A 19,594-nucleotide genomic window follows, 5' to 3' on the forward strand; every position below is an offset into this window, starting at 1 on the left:
TTTTTTATTTGGTATAAATAATGCCAAATAGTTTTCTTGAAAAAGGATACGTCGATGTGCCTTCGATAAATGTATTAAATCACATTTAATTCCTTAACAAAAGGGCTGGGTGATGTAAGCGTTTTAAATACTTTTTTTCATAACAAAAGTATCAAAAGACTGTAACGAAAACAACAAGTTGACACTTAAGTAACAAATCTTGCTCAGTATCCTTAAAATTCGAATTTGGATGGCACCAACTCGGGCACCAACTGTATACGCTGGCTTCATGTAATTAAGGAGAGACAAAAAAATAAACTGTTTGTTGCTATCGTGTATAAATATGATTTGTTCCATAACTACAGTGTATGATACAGACATATGTCGTCTCCGTAATAACGCTGATAAATATATACAGCTTGCCACATGATGGCTCTGTCAGTAGCGTGTCTGCCTACATATCTTGATGGCCGGGGTTCAAATCCCACTCCGGACAAAAATTTTCATTAATATATAAAGTTTTTTTCTGGAGGGAATTTGAGCTTCATTAAAAACCTACCGATTTTCTTACCGTTCCACACCTACCGTTAATTAACCAACGTATGGCTAAATACACTTTATAGTGCCAAAATAGCCATGTCTGAGCCCCTTAGGGGGCGATGATGAATATTAAAAAAAAAAATATATGTACAGCTGATTCTTGTCAAGCATGTCGTATAATGTGAGTCGATGAAGGCATACTTGATAGTTGATTTTTAGGCACGTGTGATACTCAGGAGTTTATTATATTTATGCCAGAGAAAAAACTGTAAATCTCTTTGAAACGTATTGTTTTTGTGTAAAAAATTACGATCGCCGACCTCGGCGTCACAGGTATATGCAGGTTTGGGCGTAATGAAGTTTTTTGAACGAACTCAAGCAATTTGTGTCGCATTGGCCTGGAATTTGACGGAGAGCTTTTGTTTTTATGTCCAACGTAATGGTTTAAAATCGGCAAGGTTTCCTGTTTTAGAAAACTAATGGTAGTCGTTTTAAGATGGTACTTTCAGTAAAATAAAATAGTTTTTAGCAATAACTTTGTTATGTAATATTTCTGAGGTTTGCTGTGAAAGATAAAGTCGTAGATATGAGTGATATACAACATTTTAGTATTTAACATGTCCGTCAAAAAGTGCTCAAAAGTTGCCGAAATACAGTTTTTCCCAATCCAACTTATTTGTTGTATATTTTGGATTGTAAAATTAAATGTAAAATATGTGGATCTCGTTGAAGTACAAGTTTTTTGTATAAAAACATTTTGACCACACGTTCTACGAGCCAAAAAGTGCACGTAAAATGAATAAAAAGTATTTTTTCCCTATAAACCTTTTTTGTTTTGCATTTGAGACGAAACGTTAAACGTAAGAGTTGTAGATCTCGTTGAAATACAAGTTTATGTTGTTATAATATCAAATCGTCGCTCTAACTTATTCGTTTTACATTTTATACAATAAAGTTAATGTAAAACTCATACGTCTTTAAGAAATATGACGTTTCTGTATCTAACATTTTTGTCTGTAAGATAAAATTAACGTCTTTACTTACAAAAAAAAAAAAAAAAAAAAAAAGTAATAACTTGTTCAGAATACATACGATTAGCGCTCGAGGCATCATTGTGTTATGAGGCTTGCTTCTCTTCGTCCCATGGGATATGTGCATTTTTTTACCAACCCTGCACCGAAAAAGTATCTAAGTTTTGACACAAAGTGGTAATAACAGTATTATAAGAGGTAATGTACTTAACATTATTTCAGTCATGGACCTTAAATGCAAAAACAGCATAAATTTGGCTGTTTGCTTTTCTCAAAAAAACATATATTGCAATTTTGAAAATATCAAATAATGAGTAAAGCTCAGAATAGTACATTACTCATGTAGTGAGGAAAAATGAAGAAAGTCTCATATCACAAGCATTTGACATCTGAGGTAAAGCCGAGGGTGACAGAAATTTTATCTGAGGCTCTCTTCGTTTCCTTCCGTGGGTTGTAATTATTTGTTGAATTCAAATCGAATAATATATAATACCAACATCAATTTGGAAAATTACTTGAGTTACAGTTTTTTAAAAGTTAGTGATGGTTAACCATTTTGAAAAATTGTTAAAATTTAAGTAAAAAAGCATACAATTCGGATTGAGAAAGCTTGTAAGTTCATGTTCAAAAAAATGATTGCTGAATTTGTCTATTTAGCGCATAAAAATAACCTTTGAATAGATCAAATAAATAACAGGTAGCGATGATTTTGTACTGCTTGTCATGAAAGAATTTGGGAAATAATTTTGCATACAATATTTTTAATACTGAATTTTTTATTTTTTTATTTATTCGGAATAGCAAAACAAATGCCGCACGCAACTATTGATTAATGCAAAAATATTCTACATTTAACAATAAAACATGAGAACTATTTTGTAAATAAAGTGGCATTTTTAATTACGTGAAAAAGTCTCAAAAATTGCGCTTGGTATAACATAGCTCGTGTAAAAATTTCTTCGTCATTCGAATTCTGTGATTTTGTTAATTTACAATTGTGCGAATATATGTATTTCAAGCATAACGAACTCTTATTATACATACGGATATAAACAAAGATTTCTTACTTTTACAAGCAACAAAATTGGAATAATGTGTGTGTACCGGTGGGAGCGAGGCGAAACTTTTTTTTTTTAGTATGCTGTTTCAAAAGGCCATTTTGAATAATTTTTATTTGAAATAAAAAGCTAAACAGGTAAAGTAAAACTAGTGTGAAATAATTAGTAATAATAAAAAGTCGATTTAAACTATTTTTTGCATGACATGGAAAAAAAAAAAAAAAAACATGAAACAAAGAGTTCGAGAAATGTATCTGTTATGTATTTCTCCAACTCTCTTTTCTTTTTTACAAACTGTACCTTATTTACAAAATTATTTTCTACTGTACAGCGATGACGTGACTGCTCATCTTGAATTCCATCAAAAGGATTATGTTCGTTTTTTAAATTATTTTTTTTTTGTATTGTTCATGATGACAAAATAACCAACGATTTCATTACATAGATTTATAGTTGAAAAATACAAATTTTCGGTATACTTTATATGACATTATAATCACCACATTAACAACTTTATGCCTTTCACTTAAGCTAATTCTTTATTCCTAAAGTTCTGAAAAGTGCGTTTTTTCCATTTTTTAGAGCCTTGGCAAGGTACTAAAAAAAAAAAATTTCAACAAGTCACATCACATCACTTTGAGCGTTTCAACTCTGTTCTATTACATGGAATCTCAAAATTATTAATTAATAATGTGAAACATCATAACATAAAACATTTTCGTGCGTTATATACTCGAGGAGCAGAAAAAAAATCTAACTTAGATCCAGTTAGCGAATAAGTAATAAAAAAACATAAGTAATTTTAAATTATTATATTTTTTTACACGAACAAATTCAAACAGTCAGGGCTGCGCTAGCGAAATGAGGTAACCAATCAGAAATCAGCTGGCAGAGGGTATAGGGGGAAGAGGGACGGGAATACGAGAGACGACAGCACGTGTTAACGCGCGTTCGAAAACAAAACCGGTATACTTGAATATATACGTGTGGAACAGTGGGGATCAAGCAAGCAAAGACCGCAACATCCCAAAAAAGATTAACCCTTTGATCAGAAACATTTCGTTGATCTCGAAAAATGTCAAGTACTTATGGTCGTGAGTGTTAATTTATTATTCGTGCTGTCCCGTGTCTGTACGACTGAGATGTGTTTTCCCGTGGATAATGTGCCAAAAGGTTGTTGCTGATCTACATTGTGGATTTGTGTTCGTCTGTTTTTGTTACTGTTTATAATTGTCAACATGTCCTCTTGCATGGATCGGCTTTCGCAAATCGTTGGGCTGGCCAAAAGTAAAAAAGTGACCGATTACAAGGTTTGTTTGGTCATTTCGATTACATGATAACCTTATACGTCGGGGGAGATACGACTGGCGTTTCATTTGTTTTTATTTTTGCCTGTATACAGAAAGCCATCAAGCTACTGCTGGAATTTTGGGATGACAACTCAGAATTTGCTTTACAGCAAATAACTGAGTATTCACAGAAGCCTGCAGCTGAGAAGGCGTCCGATTCGTATTCATGGAACGAAATTTTTACGATTGTTCATGAATTGTTTATGACCGTAAGATTTTAGCACCAAGTATAGAGATATGTTAAATTTTTTAAAGATACTAACTATCATATTTTTAATGTTTCACTCATAAAGGAAATTGACAGAATTAGCAAACTTCGTGGAAATTCTGGCTCACTTGACAAGGAAAGAATAATAAAACTTGTTTATGCTACTTCAGAAAAAGCAAAGTATCACTTGAAGCCAAAAGATGTTGTCATTTCGACCCTTCAAGTTTTACAAATTGATGTTTGTAATATTTATCACCAGTATTATGGAATGTACCTAGGTATTTTGAAAAAGTGTGTGCTTCAAGAAAGATCCCAACGAATAAAAGTTGCTCACAGTCATTGGACAGAACTACTTGATACTTGTGTTTCACTGATTACAAATATTGTTCCTGATGTGAACTACGTTGAAGTTCTTGAAACTATTGAATTAATTGTTCGGTATGGTTCATCATTGTCAAATTTGTTGTACGAAACAAAAAAACTTTTGCCTATAATAGGTATATTATTGTTATAAAACATAAATTTTTTTTTGGCAACCTTTAAACTTATCTCATTTTGTTTTGTAGGTAAAATTTTGGAAAACTTTGAACTTTACAACATTAGATCGACTGATATTTTGTTTAAGTTGACTTACACTCTATGTCATCAAATTGTTGTAGATAGTAGATTCATAATATGTAGATTTGCAGAGAATATGCCATTGTCATTGATTAGTTTGAAGGGTCCAGAAGAAAAGTATAAGTTATATCTTTTGTTTATACAAGTTCATCATCCAAATGGTGCCATAGTAGGAAATAATGATTATTATGCTTTTGATGACGAAAAGTGGAAAGCAATACTCACATTATTGTTCAAAATGATTTTGAACGACATTAAACCTATAAAATTACCGAAAAGTTTCATTGACTTGTCCAGTGAAGGTAACACTACAAATAAATTCTCATTTATCTTTTTATATATATGATGTATTCTAAAATTTTTCCTTAATTTACTGTGCTTCACATTATGACATTCAATGATTATTCTTAGTGTTTAGACAACACATTTGCAACGATTTTCCGAGTTTATCACAAGCAAGTAGTTTTCATAATAGTGTATACATTCAGCCCTCAAAGAAGATGCGCATCGAAGATCAGGATAAAATTGTAAATCTTGTTAATGATAGAGACCCAATGAGAGCTTGGCCCATAATTCAGATAGCTTCAGTTTTGTATAAAAAGTATCCAGGTTGCTTGAGATTCAATGAGTACATCGAATTTATAGATATTACGGTGAAGCTAATGCATCAAGCGAGTAAAAATTATCCCATAATGGAAAACCTCTGTGAGCTTGCAACAGTTTTCATCCAGAATTCACAAAGGTATGAAGAGGATTTAAAAATTCAGTGGGACAAAGTCTGGGATGCTGTATTAAGGTACTGGTTGTCTAATTTTTGCCTTTTTCAAAATTACAATAATGAAATAAATTTTAATCCTTTTTCTTAAGGTATTTAAGTATGAGTCACAATGACATTGTTAAAAAGGGCTATATATTGGTGCAAAATTTTATTTCTCATAAAAAAGTATCAAATCCAAACTCTCTATTGCGATTGTATTCAACCAACTCGATACAATGGTCTAGTTACAGTATTCAAACTTTAATAGTATTTTGTGAAAATTTTGTTCTGCCAAATAGTATTGATACCCAAGATGGAAACTTAGCACAAATCCCTAGTGATACTTTAAAACTAAAATTATTGCAAATTACATTAAACTCGTTTACGAAACGACTAGCAAACTTCGTGTCAATCGAAGAAATGAGCAAAATTTTAATTGGCCTCACATTGAAATCTTGGTACAAGAAAGTTAACGACAAAGATTTTGAAAATAAGAGGTACAATTTTGTAAATTTAGATAATAACTTTTATGATGATCTAAAACCAATCACAACGGAAGATATTGAGCAGTGCTATGTATCCCTTAAATTAAAAGTAGATTTTGCTTTCAATCAAAAACAAAGTTGTAGTGATGTTCAACCATCAAAAAAAGATGATCATGTTGATAATCCATATCTTGCAGAGAATCTAGATTTTCTTGTCAACAGTTTGATACAAATGATGCAAATAAACAACCCAGACCATGATTTAAGCTTGTTTATCAACAAAACATCATTAATTGCTCAAATAATAACAGATTTAAAAGCAATGGGTATGATACAGTGCAGTTTTGATGAATTTTGTTTAGTCAATGAGTTCATTACATGTTTAAATAAAATTGTTGAGCAAGTTGTTAATATTAATTGGTCTAAATCAATACGACATTCTTTAGAGGTAACAAAAGCTTTGATTTCATTTTTTCAAGCAAAGTATGATGTGCTAGTCAATGAAATAATTCTATCGTTGATAGACATACCTTTTCATTTAAAGATAAACGAAATCCCAAAAATAAAAATTAATGAATTTGTAGAAGATACTAAACTATCTTGTTGTAAAATAAATGCCAATACAGTGCTGGCACTGTATTGTTCCATCAATACAGGAACACAAATGTCAGATTTGCAATACAAGATTATGAGTACAGTTTTAAAAATGAAAAAGTACTGCTTATCTGATAAAGCTGATGTAATATGTGTTATTACTTTCTTGGATATATTTGCCAGTTTTCCCAGTAGCATGGTGTCCGAAGAATTTACAGAGATTTTAATGGACTTCTTAATGCAATTGTATGACCATTGGCAAAGCGATGACAGATTTAACTGTTGCCTCTTGAAGTATTTGCCAAACATTTTGGACAAAATCATGAATGATAAAAATCAAGTGCACAATATTCTTATGATTTTTAAATTATTTCATAGTCGATTTTCCAAAGGAGCATTTGGACAGCTATCACATTTAACCTTTGTACAAAGTCTGAACAGTATTGTCCAGCATAAAATATTTTCCAACACCGAAATCGAAGTGCTGAAACACGACGTATTCATAGATTTCATCAAGAGTCCCTACTATTTTGTAAGATTGGAAAGTTTGAAGTACCTGTATTCGATATTTTCCATGAAACACATAAGTTGTAAGTGGAAAAGTGATTTTTTTGACAAACTAAAGGATGTTCTGTACAGTATGTTTCTCATGCAAAAAGATCTTAGTGAAGATGAAAAACAAGAGGAGAAGTTATTGCGAAGTGTGAGCGTTGCCCAGATTTTAGCTACTATCGTTTGTAGCGAAAGTATTTACCGAAGCCCTGCACTGCTTTTACTATTACAAATTTACATTGATAAAGGTAATACTATTCATCGTTATTTTAAAATATTTAACCATTACTGAACAGTAAAATATAGATTGTTGATTAAGTTGCTGATGATTAGCTTAGGCAATATGCATTAAATTAATAATTTCTTTTCTAACTGAAAATTTCATAATTTAACGGGGGCGTTTGAACTTTATCAAAAGGCTCGCAAAAAATAAATAAAAGTAGTAACTGTTAATGCGAAAATAATACTTGTTTGTAAGATATAAAGTTCAGCTATATCATTCAGATTTAAGGGCATTCAGTTTATCGGCCGGAGTTTCTACTTTACCAACTTCTCTATTGTAAGAAATTATGGTTAATAACTCATTATCTAGCTGTTTAAACCCAAAATAAGGAGAAGAGTCCCCAAGCTGGTATACTTTGAGGAATCAATCGAGCCTAAATTCAATGCAATCCGTTACAAATTGAGAGAGAAAAGTTACATTTCCTGATCATGAAAGAGTGTATTAGTGTGCATAATGCATTTAGTTATCTAAAATTTTGATTTGGGCCTCTAAAATAAAAAAGTAAACGCAGCTCTTCCCATAATTTTTCAATTATTGAGTTTTAAAAATTGATTTTTATCTTAAACGGCATTATATAACTTATAAATCTACGTATGTTGCGTAAGTTTATATGTTGAACTGTATGTTTTCAAAAACTATAATGAAAGGACCGGTGTTTGTCTTTTTATTTTAGAGGCTCCGTCAAGGTTTCAGTTAACTCAATTCATTAGTTTTTTATAAAGGTTACATTTCAGATTATGCACACTGACACACTCTTTCATGATCAGGAAATGTAACTTTTCTCTCTCAATTCGTAACGGATTGCATTGAATTTGGGCTCGATTGATTCCTTAAAGTGCCAGCTTGGGGGTTCTTCTCCTTATTTCGGGCTTAAACAGCTAGGTAATTAGTTATTAACCATAATTTCTTACAATAGAGAAGTTGGTAAAGTAGAAACTCTGGCAGATAATATACTGAATGCCCTTAAGTGAGTTTACTTTCTCGTTTGAAAAAAATAGAATTCAAAAAAGAACTTTAATATGCATGACAAAATGTACAGGAAACATATATTTTTTTATTTTAGCAATTAAATTTAACTTAGATTCCTATGTTATTACTGCAGTTAAAAATAGTAGTTTTCGTCACACAATCGCCATCGCCACCGGGGCTACTTCTTGAGTCTGGACCCGAGGGACCATAGGGTAGCCTCGGTTGGATGGCGCTTATGTGAGGAACGCTATTTTTTCTTCCAAGATTGCAGTAAACACTTTGAGGTATGAAAAAGTTTTAACAAATGCTCGAGACAGAAATACCTACATTATTTTTCAGACAAGGTACTTGTAATACTATTAACTATGGGACAGCTAACGATACTTTATTTTGATACTTTTATTTATAATATTAGCCATTGCTTTGATGTTATTTTTATTTAGTTAAAAATATTCAAATGAAATACTGCAATTAAAAAAAGTAACGGAAGGGTTAAAATATAATTATTCGTGATTAATAGTAATGTTAGACATTTTGTATTATTTATGGTTTATTTATTGAAACATATTTCTTTAACATGAAATGGAGAGAAATCGCAGAATAGGATGTCGGACCCAGAGGTGGCAAATCGAACGATTCGTACTTAATTAGACATTTAATATTATTTCTACACTGAACTCTTACACATAGAGTATCAGTTACCCGGTAGTACTATAGGTCACTGCTGCCCAACTCTGAAGCACGAGCCCTCCCTAATTTGGGCAGCTGCTGTACAAGTGACTGAGGTAACAGATGTAAGGGCATTTTGTGCGTTGTATGCCCTTGCTTGGGCAGAGGATGCCCCAATAATTTCTCAGTGCATCTACGTACGTCAGAATAATTTCTAATTGGGTCATTTTACGAGAACCGGAATATTTCAAGGGCTAGAATGGACAATCACTTGAATGAATTTTTAAATTTCATAATATCTTTTAGTATTGTCTATGACCAAAATGAATTAAAATTTTTTGGGCCCTGCTAGATGTGTAAGAGAAAAATTTTTGCTTGTGATTGGCAGGCCCACTAAAAGAGACCACAGGAGGGGATGGTCATTCTCTCTCACAGCCTGCCAATCACAAGCAGCCACGTGGTATGAGGCCTTTGTTTACATGTCGTGCGTTCCAGTAGCGCTCTCCGACAAATTAAACATGACGCAAGATATCGTAAGACATAATTAAGTTGTCGGTAAGTTGTCGGAGAGAGTTACTGGAACACACCCATGCAAGAACTTGTCAAATATCTGATACAAAGGGCGCAGCCTCTGCACCGGCTCGGAGCTCTACATTGTAACCCATAATCTTCCCCATATCAACCGAACACTTCGCGAGTCTATAAGGTAAAAGTACCAATGCCGGGACGATTTTTGGTAAAATTTCGTTTAAAAATTCATATAAAATCACATCTAGGAGATAACATGAACATTTAAATTGTTATTTATATATTTTGTGTTCCTACTTATCACACAATTTTTTTTTAATTTTGTCTTAGCAAGAAATAATTATAATTAACAAAAACTTACTACGTAATGTTGTACCTAACGTGAAACACCATTGAAAATCCATGTCTCAATAGTGGTACGCGATGTCCTAATGGTGAAACGTACATGTTATTTCAATGGAATCTATGTGTTTCACCAATGGGACATCTGAAATTTGAGGTTATGTTTTGAATTGTACGTATAATAAAACAGCTATTTTTAAAAACTTTTTTTTTATTGTAATGCAATTGAAAATAGATGATAAGTTTTGTTGATATAATAAGACACCACTTTTAACATCTGAAATTAATTTTATTTCATGACAAAATTCTTAAAAGTTCATTAGTTATTGACTGTTCCACTATTGGGACAGAATCAAAAAGTGCGTCCCAGCATCCGTACTTTTACCTTACTGCATTCGACATTATGGACTCCTTAGTTTTTATTTCATCTAAAACTAAAACAATACTTTTTTATCATCTGAATTCCGTTGTACCTTGTGCAAAAAAAACCTTTCTTGATTATTTAAAAAAGTTTTTAGATCGATAACGACGTTGTAATTTCGACTAGGACGTAGCTTGAATATAGAGCCGGCGCTACGAATGGCTAATAATGAAACTGCGTTAGTGTACTTAAATAAAGCAGAAACAAACATTGTGAATGAATGGGATACAACAATAAAATAATTTTTTGATAATAAAATTAAAGTAATGATATAAATACATTATTTGCCAAAAAAGAATCACTCTCAAATGTTTGTTTGTACTTGTGGGATTAAAAAACGTTTTTTCTCAACATAACCTTAAACATGAATTCAAGTTTAGCTTATTTTTTGGAGCAGCAACATTACATCTGATTTTTTATTTATTTGTATTATATTAATAGTATTTTTAGTGTAACTTTTTGTAGGACAAACACAGTGTGTGCTGTAAACCTACATAAATTTATGAGATGACAAATTTTTTTATCAAATACAAAAGCTTCGTCACAAATTTGCCTATCTTTGGTTACTAATAGATACATACATATTATAATGTACAGTGAAGGCCGTTTAATTCGTTGAGTGGGAAATTGAAACATTTAATTCCCATTGGCTGATTCGATCACATAACCTCTTTCATTGGTCGATTTTATACTTCCCGCTCAACGAATTAAACGGCCTCCACTGTACACGTATACTTTGGAACTTTTTTATTTTTCTATCGCAGTTTTTTAATGTATTAGCATTAAAAATATCTGATAAACTTGATTGAAAATAAATACAATTTTTACAATGAATTAAATATTAAACGTAGTAGATATGCCATGAGTTTCATGTAGTGAATATTTTTATTTTTCAGCAATATTTTTGAATAACTAAAAATAAAAATCAACACGCCAAATGATTGGTTTGATATACATACGAAAAGCATAAAAACAAAATGAGAATATAATTACAATTAAATAAATATCCTTTTGAAATTAATGAAGTATATCGGTTTCAGTTATTCGCGAGAAAAATTCATAGTAATATCTAACGCAGGAATCGAATAATAATAGTAATAATAATAATAATAATAATAATAATAATAATAATAATAATAATAATAATAAAATCAACAGTAGTAAGTAGTAGCTGTATTTCTTTAAGTATTCATCATCTATATTTAATTTTAATAAAATTTTAACTATGGATATTATATCAACGGTAGTCCCACGATTATTTGATTTGTATACCTAGCATTGAGGTAATTAGTAAATAGATCAATTTAACGAAAATATAAAATAAAATTTAATATTTTTTAATTTTGATGATTATCACGATTCTATCGAATTATTGTTTGACTGATATAAACACATTTTTTCAGGTATTGATGAAAACATTATAACAAAAGTTTTACAAGCAATCAACAAAACGAACTTATCTTCCAAATCCATAATTGAAGAGAATTTGAATTATTTGTTGACGTATTGGTGTCGAGATAGCAGTTTTAATATGTTTCCTTTTGCACTTCTTGACTGCCAGAATGAGACTGATTTTAGTAGTCGTTACCTTCCATTTGTATTTCCTGCATTAATTCGTGAGGGTAAGATAGAAGACGCTAAAAATTTTTGCAACAGATTTGAGGTTCCATTTGCCCAAGCTTTTGAAGACTGCTTTTCCAAAATTATACCTTGGATGTTAGTTGAAAAAGAAGAACTACTTAAACAGTCGAAAGACAACAGCGGAATTTTTCAAGGGACTCGCAACTTGACAGTGCTTGTAAAGGACAACTTACAACAAATTATTATACAAGCAGGTATTTTCATAAAAATCTTACTCTTACATTTTAACAGAAAAAACCATAATTCTCTTAAACGCTTTCTTTTACAACACGTTTTTGACTCTTTGGATCTTCAAAATCAATTACATTCATATAAGTTACTTGCTCAATGATATTAGTAGACAAATTAATTCACATTTTATGATTTTACTAATTTAACAGTCATCGTAGCACTTTAAAATAAACATGCTCTGGTTTTCGTGATTGTTCCATTTATGGAATACATTGCGTATACTAGCGGTAGCTGTACAAAAATTTTACAATCTTCAAAAATCTATTAAAAACTCAAGTAACTCATGATTTCTTACTCAAAAGTTAAACCAGTCTTTCTGTATATTTTTACAACATTGAGTTACGTTTTAAAATAACAATGATATACTTTTAATGATTTTAATCATTTGGTTTTTTTTCAGTTCAACGATTACACGATCTTAATAATTTCTACGAAATATTCGGAACAACTGTCGATTTACCCGCATCGGATCCTCCACACTACAAAAGCGATGAAGTCGAACAGTGTTTTGTACGCCTCACAAAAATAATTGGTAGTGGCGAATCCCATCATTCTATCGTCTACTTTATCATAGCTCGCAAACCAAGCGTCTTTCAGAAAGTATTATTACAACTAGTGCGTCAAATTTACACCAACCAGCTTAGCGAACACAAAGCTAAAGCTCTTCATCAGTATGTTTACTTATGCTCGAGAATTGTCCAAGAATTACGTGAAAGCTACTGTGATTCTGTTGCGACGTATTTCATACGCGATATCGGCTGTACTCTATTGAACTTAACGAATCTGGAAGATAAATTTATTACAAAACTGGCATGCAAGTATTTACATACTATGCTTGAGGATCTTTTACCCCAAAGAAGCGAACAAGTAGGCAACATTCTCAATCAGTGTGTTAAAACACTCGTACCCTTGATTCGCAGTCCAAATGAAAATTCTCCACCCAAAGAAGTACTCGTATATTTGTTGAGGGATAACAAACAGATTTTAGCCGAAGCAATTAAAACGTTGAGCAGCTTGCCAAGTTTCCTCAAATCAAACGATGATCTTGACACAGAATCCGAGGTAAGGAACATTTTTTTCTCTGATTAATCCTATACGTAATAACAGACACGTGAAAATATTCATAAAAAATTGAATCTTGACACAGAATCCGAGGTAAGGAACATTTTTTTCTCTGATTAATCCTATACGTAATAACAGACACGTGAAAATATTCATAAAAAATTGAATTGATTAGTCAATTGTGTAAAAGGTAAATCTGGTATAGTGAGCTTCGATGGAGTGAGCAGCAGAACCACCGCCATTTGTTGAAAAATTTACAAGGCGTATATATACATACATACATACATACACTTTGCAACAAACAATGGATGAAACCCTGTGTTATGGGTTGTCTTATCGGTTGTGACAGCCAATCAGCTATTGTCCCGCGTGCTGCTGCTTACTCCCTCCAAGCTCACTAATCTTATATTAAGGGAGTTCTATCGGTAAATGAATTAACAATGAGAATTAGATGAAAATTTGTTTGCAAATGAATAGTCATAAAAATGGCACTGTCAAAATTTGAAGGCACAAGGGTTCCTAGGAGCTGAGTAATTAATATTCATATTTAGCTAATTTTTACATGTAGGGTTATGGGCTGTCCTCTTTTTAAGCGCTTCTATTGCATTTACCTCACTTTTTAACAATGAACTTTAGATGAAAACTTTATCTATGGTAAAAAATGGTATTTAATGATCGTATTTAATTTTATTGAGCATCTCGAGGGTACTAACGAGAGAAGAAATTAATTAATAACCAAGGTAAGAACTACAAAAGATTATGTTGTCACAGGAGAGCGAGAAAGACAGACGACATACCAAACTATAGAGAGCATCGCATGGACCATAGCGAGGGATTGAACCTCCTTAAGTCTCAATTATGATCTAGGCTAAATTAATATTCTAAGCAAAATTAAAAAAAAAAAAACCAATGATTCTCAAAGGGTTTGGACGGCTATCAATTCTTAATCTTGTGTTATTTGAAAAATTCGAGGTAACAGATTCAATATGGTGGACATTTACTCATACTGTAATTTTTCAACTTCATAAAATTCCTATAAATTTCTAATAGACACTATCAAATGATTTTGGGTTCACTGATGATAAATTAAAGTCAGATTTTTAAAATTTAAGGTGGCTCATACCAAATACAAATTGAGTATCAATGAAGTAAAATTTATTGGAATTGTTAATTAGAATTACTCCGGTTGTCAGAGATAAAAAATAATTTTTTGAGCATTTTTTATCGAGTGATTTTTCGATCTAGAAAACAATAAATTCACAAAATATTTACATATTCGTCAAGGTACATGGGTCATAAAAAAAATTGATAGATCTTAATAAAAATTTAATGTGTTTTAATTTGAGTAATAATACACGTCCTGTCAAAATATGAGATGATTCCTGTGTCTCATATGAGAGATATTTAAATCCAAAGTCCGTGTTTTTTTCTATATTATGTATGGCGTGTTATGGAAAGGTAGGTTGTGTTCGTCACTGGTTTAAATTTATCTTGGAAGAAAATTTAGACATATTGTCAAAAAACTAACATGTTGTTGCTTAACATTTCAAGATTATTGTATTCAAATTTAGATAAGATCTTGTGTCTGGTTGTCGAGTTATTTGCATCTAAAGTAAAAATAAATGCACAAAATAAACCTGTAATTTTCATTGTACATAGAAACAGTTGGTAGTAAAAAACGCGAAAATTCAAATAAAGCCGATCATTTACAAAGGAAATATGTAACCATTTCAAATAACAACAGTATGGTTTTTTATATGTTTATTCGTTTTCATCATAATTCACAGCTACAGTAGAAGAAGTTAATAATAAAGATAAATGTTCAAAATTTCACAATGAAGAAAAATTTTTGATTAATTTTTCTATATGCTTCAAATTTTTGGTTACTTTTGCAGATCGACCATTGTTTTCTTATAAAAATTTGCGAAACATATCAATAAATTTCGAATCATAAATATCTTTTAATTTTACAGTATCTCCATTGTTTTGTAATTTTACCGACGTGGAACACCATGTCATATAATTGTCATGGTTACCAAAAAGATGATCAGGAATTAATCATGTGTTTGAGGTTATGTTCCCGATGTGTACCCAATTTGAAACAGCACTTCACGATAATCTTTTTTTTTTCATTTACCAGAACATGAAACAAATAAAAATTTTTACTGTTCAAAGAAGCTTACACTTAAAAGATTGTACGAGAATAATTTCTTCGTAAACAATCATCTAAAGCTATATTCATTCCTACTGTTTCATAGAGGGGGACATAATTTTTTAAGTGTTTCTAGGGGGTACTTTTACCTTTATATGCATAGGTATGTGTGTCAAGCAGTTTAGCCAACTTTATTCAATAAACTACTTTACCGTCGGTAGAATTTTTTTTTAATATAATCAGTTTTTAAACAGATGGCGTTACGATCGTGACTCATGTACCCCCAGCAAACACAAAGAAATCTTTAAGATGTCTACAAGACGTCTTGCTAAATTGAAAGATTTCTTCAAGAATTTCCAAAAGAAAACCTAAAGACATCTTGTAGAAGTCTAATGTCCATCTAAAAGTCTTATTTAGGAAATCGTATAAGATGTCTTTACGATTTCTTTTAGAAATTTCTCAAAGAAGGCTTTTAGACATCTTTCGAGAGGTGTATATAAATAGTATGAAACAATAAAAGAAAAAGGCCAAATTAAACTCAAGCTTATCATCTTTTATAACTTTAATACTTTAAATTTCACAAACTATTTAAATACTGACAACATAATAAAGTTATAAAACTCTGTAAGCTTGAATTTAATTAGGCCTTTATCGTTTTACTACCTGTTTAATTGATTTATAAATGTAACACTAATTTTTATTTTTCAAAAAATATGATAAAAAATGAAATAATTAAGAAGTATACACTTGATGTTATCAGTGTTATGGTAACAAATATGAAGCAAAATTAAGATAATCGGTCTTAAAAAAACTCTACGGTGTAATAATTCAAGACTTGGCTATTAAAAAAATTATCGTAACTCTTTAAGGACAAAATTATTCTTTTTCATTTCTTTGTCTCTCTCTTTCGATTCGCTCGTTCTTGTACCTTATCCTGTCACTAGACTTTTGGATCCAAATTTTAATCCGCTCAAAAACTTTCTCTTCCGTGACATTATATTTATTTCTGATCATTTCTAAAAAAATATATTTTAATAATTAATTAAAGAAACTAGTAATTTTCTTAGGATGTCTGAAGTTTAAATTGTTTACCGTTAATTATTTTTGGGAAGTTGAAAGAGTCGATACGCAATTTATTTTCTTTATGTATTTTCCAAGTCAATTGGTTTGCTAGTGGATCTGTAATAATTTTTTCCATTATATTCGCCACTTCTTTTTGCATATCACGACCACCGATACTACTAATTTTTTCAATCTGTAAAAGAATAGGCTTTAAATTGTCATACTAGAGGTAAGCATACATTGATGTTAATAACAACAGATATTTAAAAAAGGCACATTGTTATTGATAAAAAGTAAAAAAATACACTTACAAATTGGTTTTTTAAAGCTTGGTGCTGAACTTTGTGTATATCACTGTCAAATTTTTTCAATTCATCCTTATCAGAAATTGGTAACATTTGAAGAAGATTAAATGAAGTTTGCATGTCTTGTACAGCTCTTTGTCTACCGCCTGGTCCATAATTACGCATCATCATCTGCTCAATACTTCTTAAAATTAATAAATTTTCATTTTGCTTTTTTAAAGACTCTAACAATAGAGTTCTGCAGGCATCTATAACATAAACAATAGCAATTAAAACATTTTTCTAATAGTCGTTCTTTTGCTTGCTTACATAACAAAAAAAAAATATGTATGTATATTTTTTACTGCAGCATGTTGTTTTGTCATGGAGAGCACCCTCAATTTCGACGTAGTCAGTGGTTCCCCTGCTTGCTTCTGTGGATACCATATCAGGAGTTTTGGTTCTGATATCATTACGTTCTTCGACTTGGAAATCATTATTAGGACTCAAGTTAACATCTTCGTCCTCTGGTATCTGCCCACGAAAGTCATCTTCATCGAATAACTCGTCTTCTATAGAGAATCATAAGAAAATCTTCACATAATGTTTTTTCTTAAATTACACATATGTTTTACCTGATTTTTCAGCTGTCTGATCTTCATAATAGCTACTCGATGAAGGTGACGCAGAGTTATTTTTTGAGGTAGTATGTTTGTCCCTTTGTGTTTGCGGAAGCTTTGTCCTTGCAGATGTATTTGTAGATTCCAGTGGTTTATTGTTGCAAATAGTTTCAGGAGATTCCAATAGTCTGTTTTCATTCAAAGGATTGACGACTATAAAACATTAATAAATGAATCATACATTTGTAAATACATATTTAGTAACAAAAAATCAATTAAATAATTAAATAACCTTTTGTGTTGGACTATGTGAATGTTTTTTTCAAAAGTGAGTTTCCCGAAGGTACCGGTGATGGCTCAATACAGGTATTACTACTTTGAGTCTTGTGTTGTTTTTGCAAAAGTGTCGACAGCATTTTTTGAGAGATTTTCATCTTTTTTGTTCCAGGCTCTATATAATTAAAGCATATATACATTATAAAAACACAGTTAATGAATTTAATTGAAAAAATCAACTAATAAACAGCATATATTATGTCTAGGGACGATTTGTACACTAGACGGACAAGATTGTCGTATATTGCCGTATGTTTATAGTTGTTACCATAGCTTTTGCGCTCTTTAATTACTTAGCACCCACCAACAAACAAAGTACTCCATCGCCTGAGAGTGCCAACCGATTAGTGGGCCCAAAGTGTGTCCCAGGACGTAAAGCCCTGTTCGAGTGCCAAAAATAATAAATTTCGTACCTAGTGATGTATATATATATATATATATATATATATATATATATATATATCACCAGGGCAAGCATCGAGCTCGAGGAATAATAAAAAAAGTACCTTGAGCTTCGGAGTTTCTTTTGTTGCTAGCATTGGACATTAAAGCTTGTAACTCAGTCTTGCTTATAGTAATAGTTGTTACAGATCTTCCATCTGAATTTTGAGTCTTAGAAGAGTTTGTATTGGACCCAGACATTCTTGCTGGTAATTGAATCAATATCTAGATATCGTAGAATATTATTGGAGCAGCATTGAAATCTGTGAAAATGAGTTTGAAATTTTTTTATTGCGTAACATACTATATATTGTAACCTCGACTCTAACCCTAAAAGTCTAATGTATGACGATAAAAAGTTTAATTTTTCAAAAATTAATTATTTTTTAAAAGCGTAAATTTTTTTGTATTTTTGAACTAAATGGTACATTTCTATCTGCGCAATTTCCTTAATGTTGATGAGAAGCGAAAGACATTTTTTTTATTGAGAGCGCAAAATCGTGGGCTAAGGGAAAACCAAAGTTTTCTACACTTTTTTAATTTATTGGCCAAAATTTTGGCAAAAATGTATTTGAAGTAAAAAAAAAAAAAAAAAATACATTAGCAAAACTGAAAAATTTTTTAATAGTACTAAATACGTTTGACATTTATAATTAGGTAATTATTTATTATTTTAAGTAAAAAAAAAAAAAAAAAAAAAAAAAAAATACATTAGCAAAATTTTTTAATAGTACTTAACACGTTTGACATTTATAATTAGGTAATTATTTATTATTTTAAGTAAAAAAAAAAAAAAAATACTACCGAAATATTTTTTAATAGTACTAAACACGTTTGAAATTTATAATTAGGTAATTATTTGTTTTTTAATAAAAAATTAAATAAAAAAAAAAAAAAAAAATTATATACATTAGCAAAAGTATAAAACTTTTGAATGGTACTAAATACGTTTGAAATTCATAATTAAGTAATTATATTATTATTCTAAGTAATAAAAAAAAAAAAAAAAAAAAAAAAAATTATATACATTAGCAAAAGTATAAAACTTTTTAATGGTACTTAATACGTTGGACATTTATAATTACATAATTATTTATTTTTTGAAGTAAAAAAAAAAAATTGATTTGTGGAATTATTAAAAACTATTAATAATAAAATTTAATCGTCTGGCATATTACAGTGCAATAATGGAAAAATATAAGAGGTACCGTTACAAAAAATACGGAAACCTTTTTTGGCTATATCGTCAACATACCACATTTTAAGATCAGAAAAATGCTGTTATTGTGCAATACCCAAAAATCGAGAGTCTATTGGGTAATGATCGATACTTTTGCACTCAAGAAACTCAAGCCCAAGGATAACTGGCCTACTTTCATAAT

At 30.7% G+C, this 19,594-nt stretch overlaps 1 protein-coding gene across 2 annotated transcripts in view; it reads left to right on the forward strand.

Annotated features, from left to right (window-relative positions):
• Positions 1-3,585: 3,585 nt before the first annotated feature.
• tefu (Serine/threonine-protein kinase tefu) overlaps positions 3,586-19,594 on the forward strand; it is a 46,270-nt gene continuing 30,261 nt past the window's right edge. For both annotated transcript variants that reach the window (XM_089598191.1, XM_089598192.1), the window contains exons 1-8: positions 3,586-3,918; positions 4,011-4,166; positions 4,251-4,662; positions 4,732-5,085; positions 5,195-5,579; positions 5,651-7,419; positions 11,787-12,218; positions 12,656-13,317. In XM_089598191.1, the coding sequence (XP_089454317.1) occupies positions 3,847-3,918; positions 4,011-4,166; positions 4,251-4,662; positions 4,732-5,085; positions 5,195-5,579; positions 5,651-7,419; positions 11,787-12,218; positions 12,656-13,317 (4,242 nt within the window). In that variant the 5' untranslated portion in view covers positions 3,586-3,846. The remainder of the gene's footprint in view (positions 3,919-4,010; positions 4,167-4,250; positions 4,663-4,731; positions 5,086-5,194; positions 5,580-5,650; positions 7,420-11,786; positions 12,219-12,655; positions 13,318-19,594) is intronic.

The sequence above is a fragment of the Copidosoma floridanum genome, unplaced genomic scaffold (genome assembly GCF_036245765.1).
Source record: "Copidosoma floridanum isolate Cflo_tuat_1 unplaced genomic scaffold, Cflo_Japanese_pri ptg000006l, whole genome shotgun sequence".
Lineage (NCBI taxonomy): Eukaryota > Metazoa > Arthropoda > Insecta > Hymenoptera > Encyrtidae > Copidosoma > Copidosoma floridanum.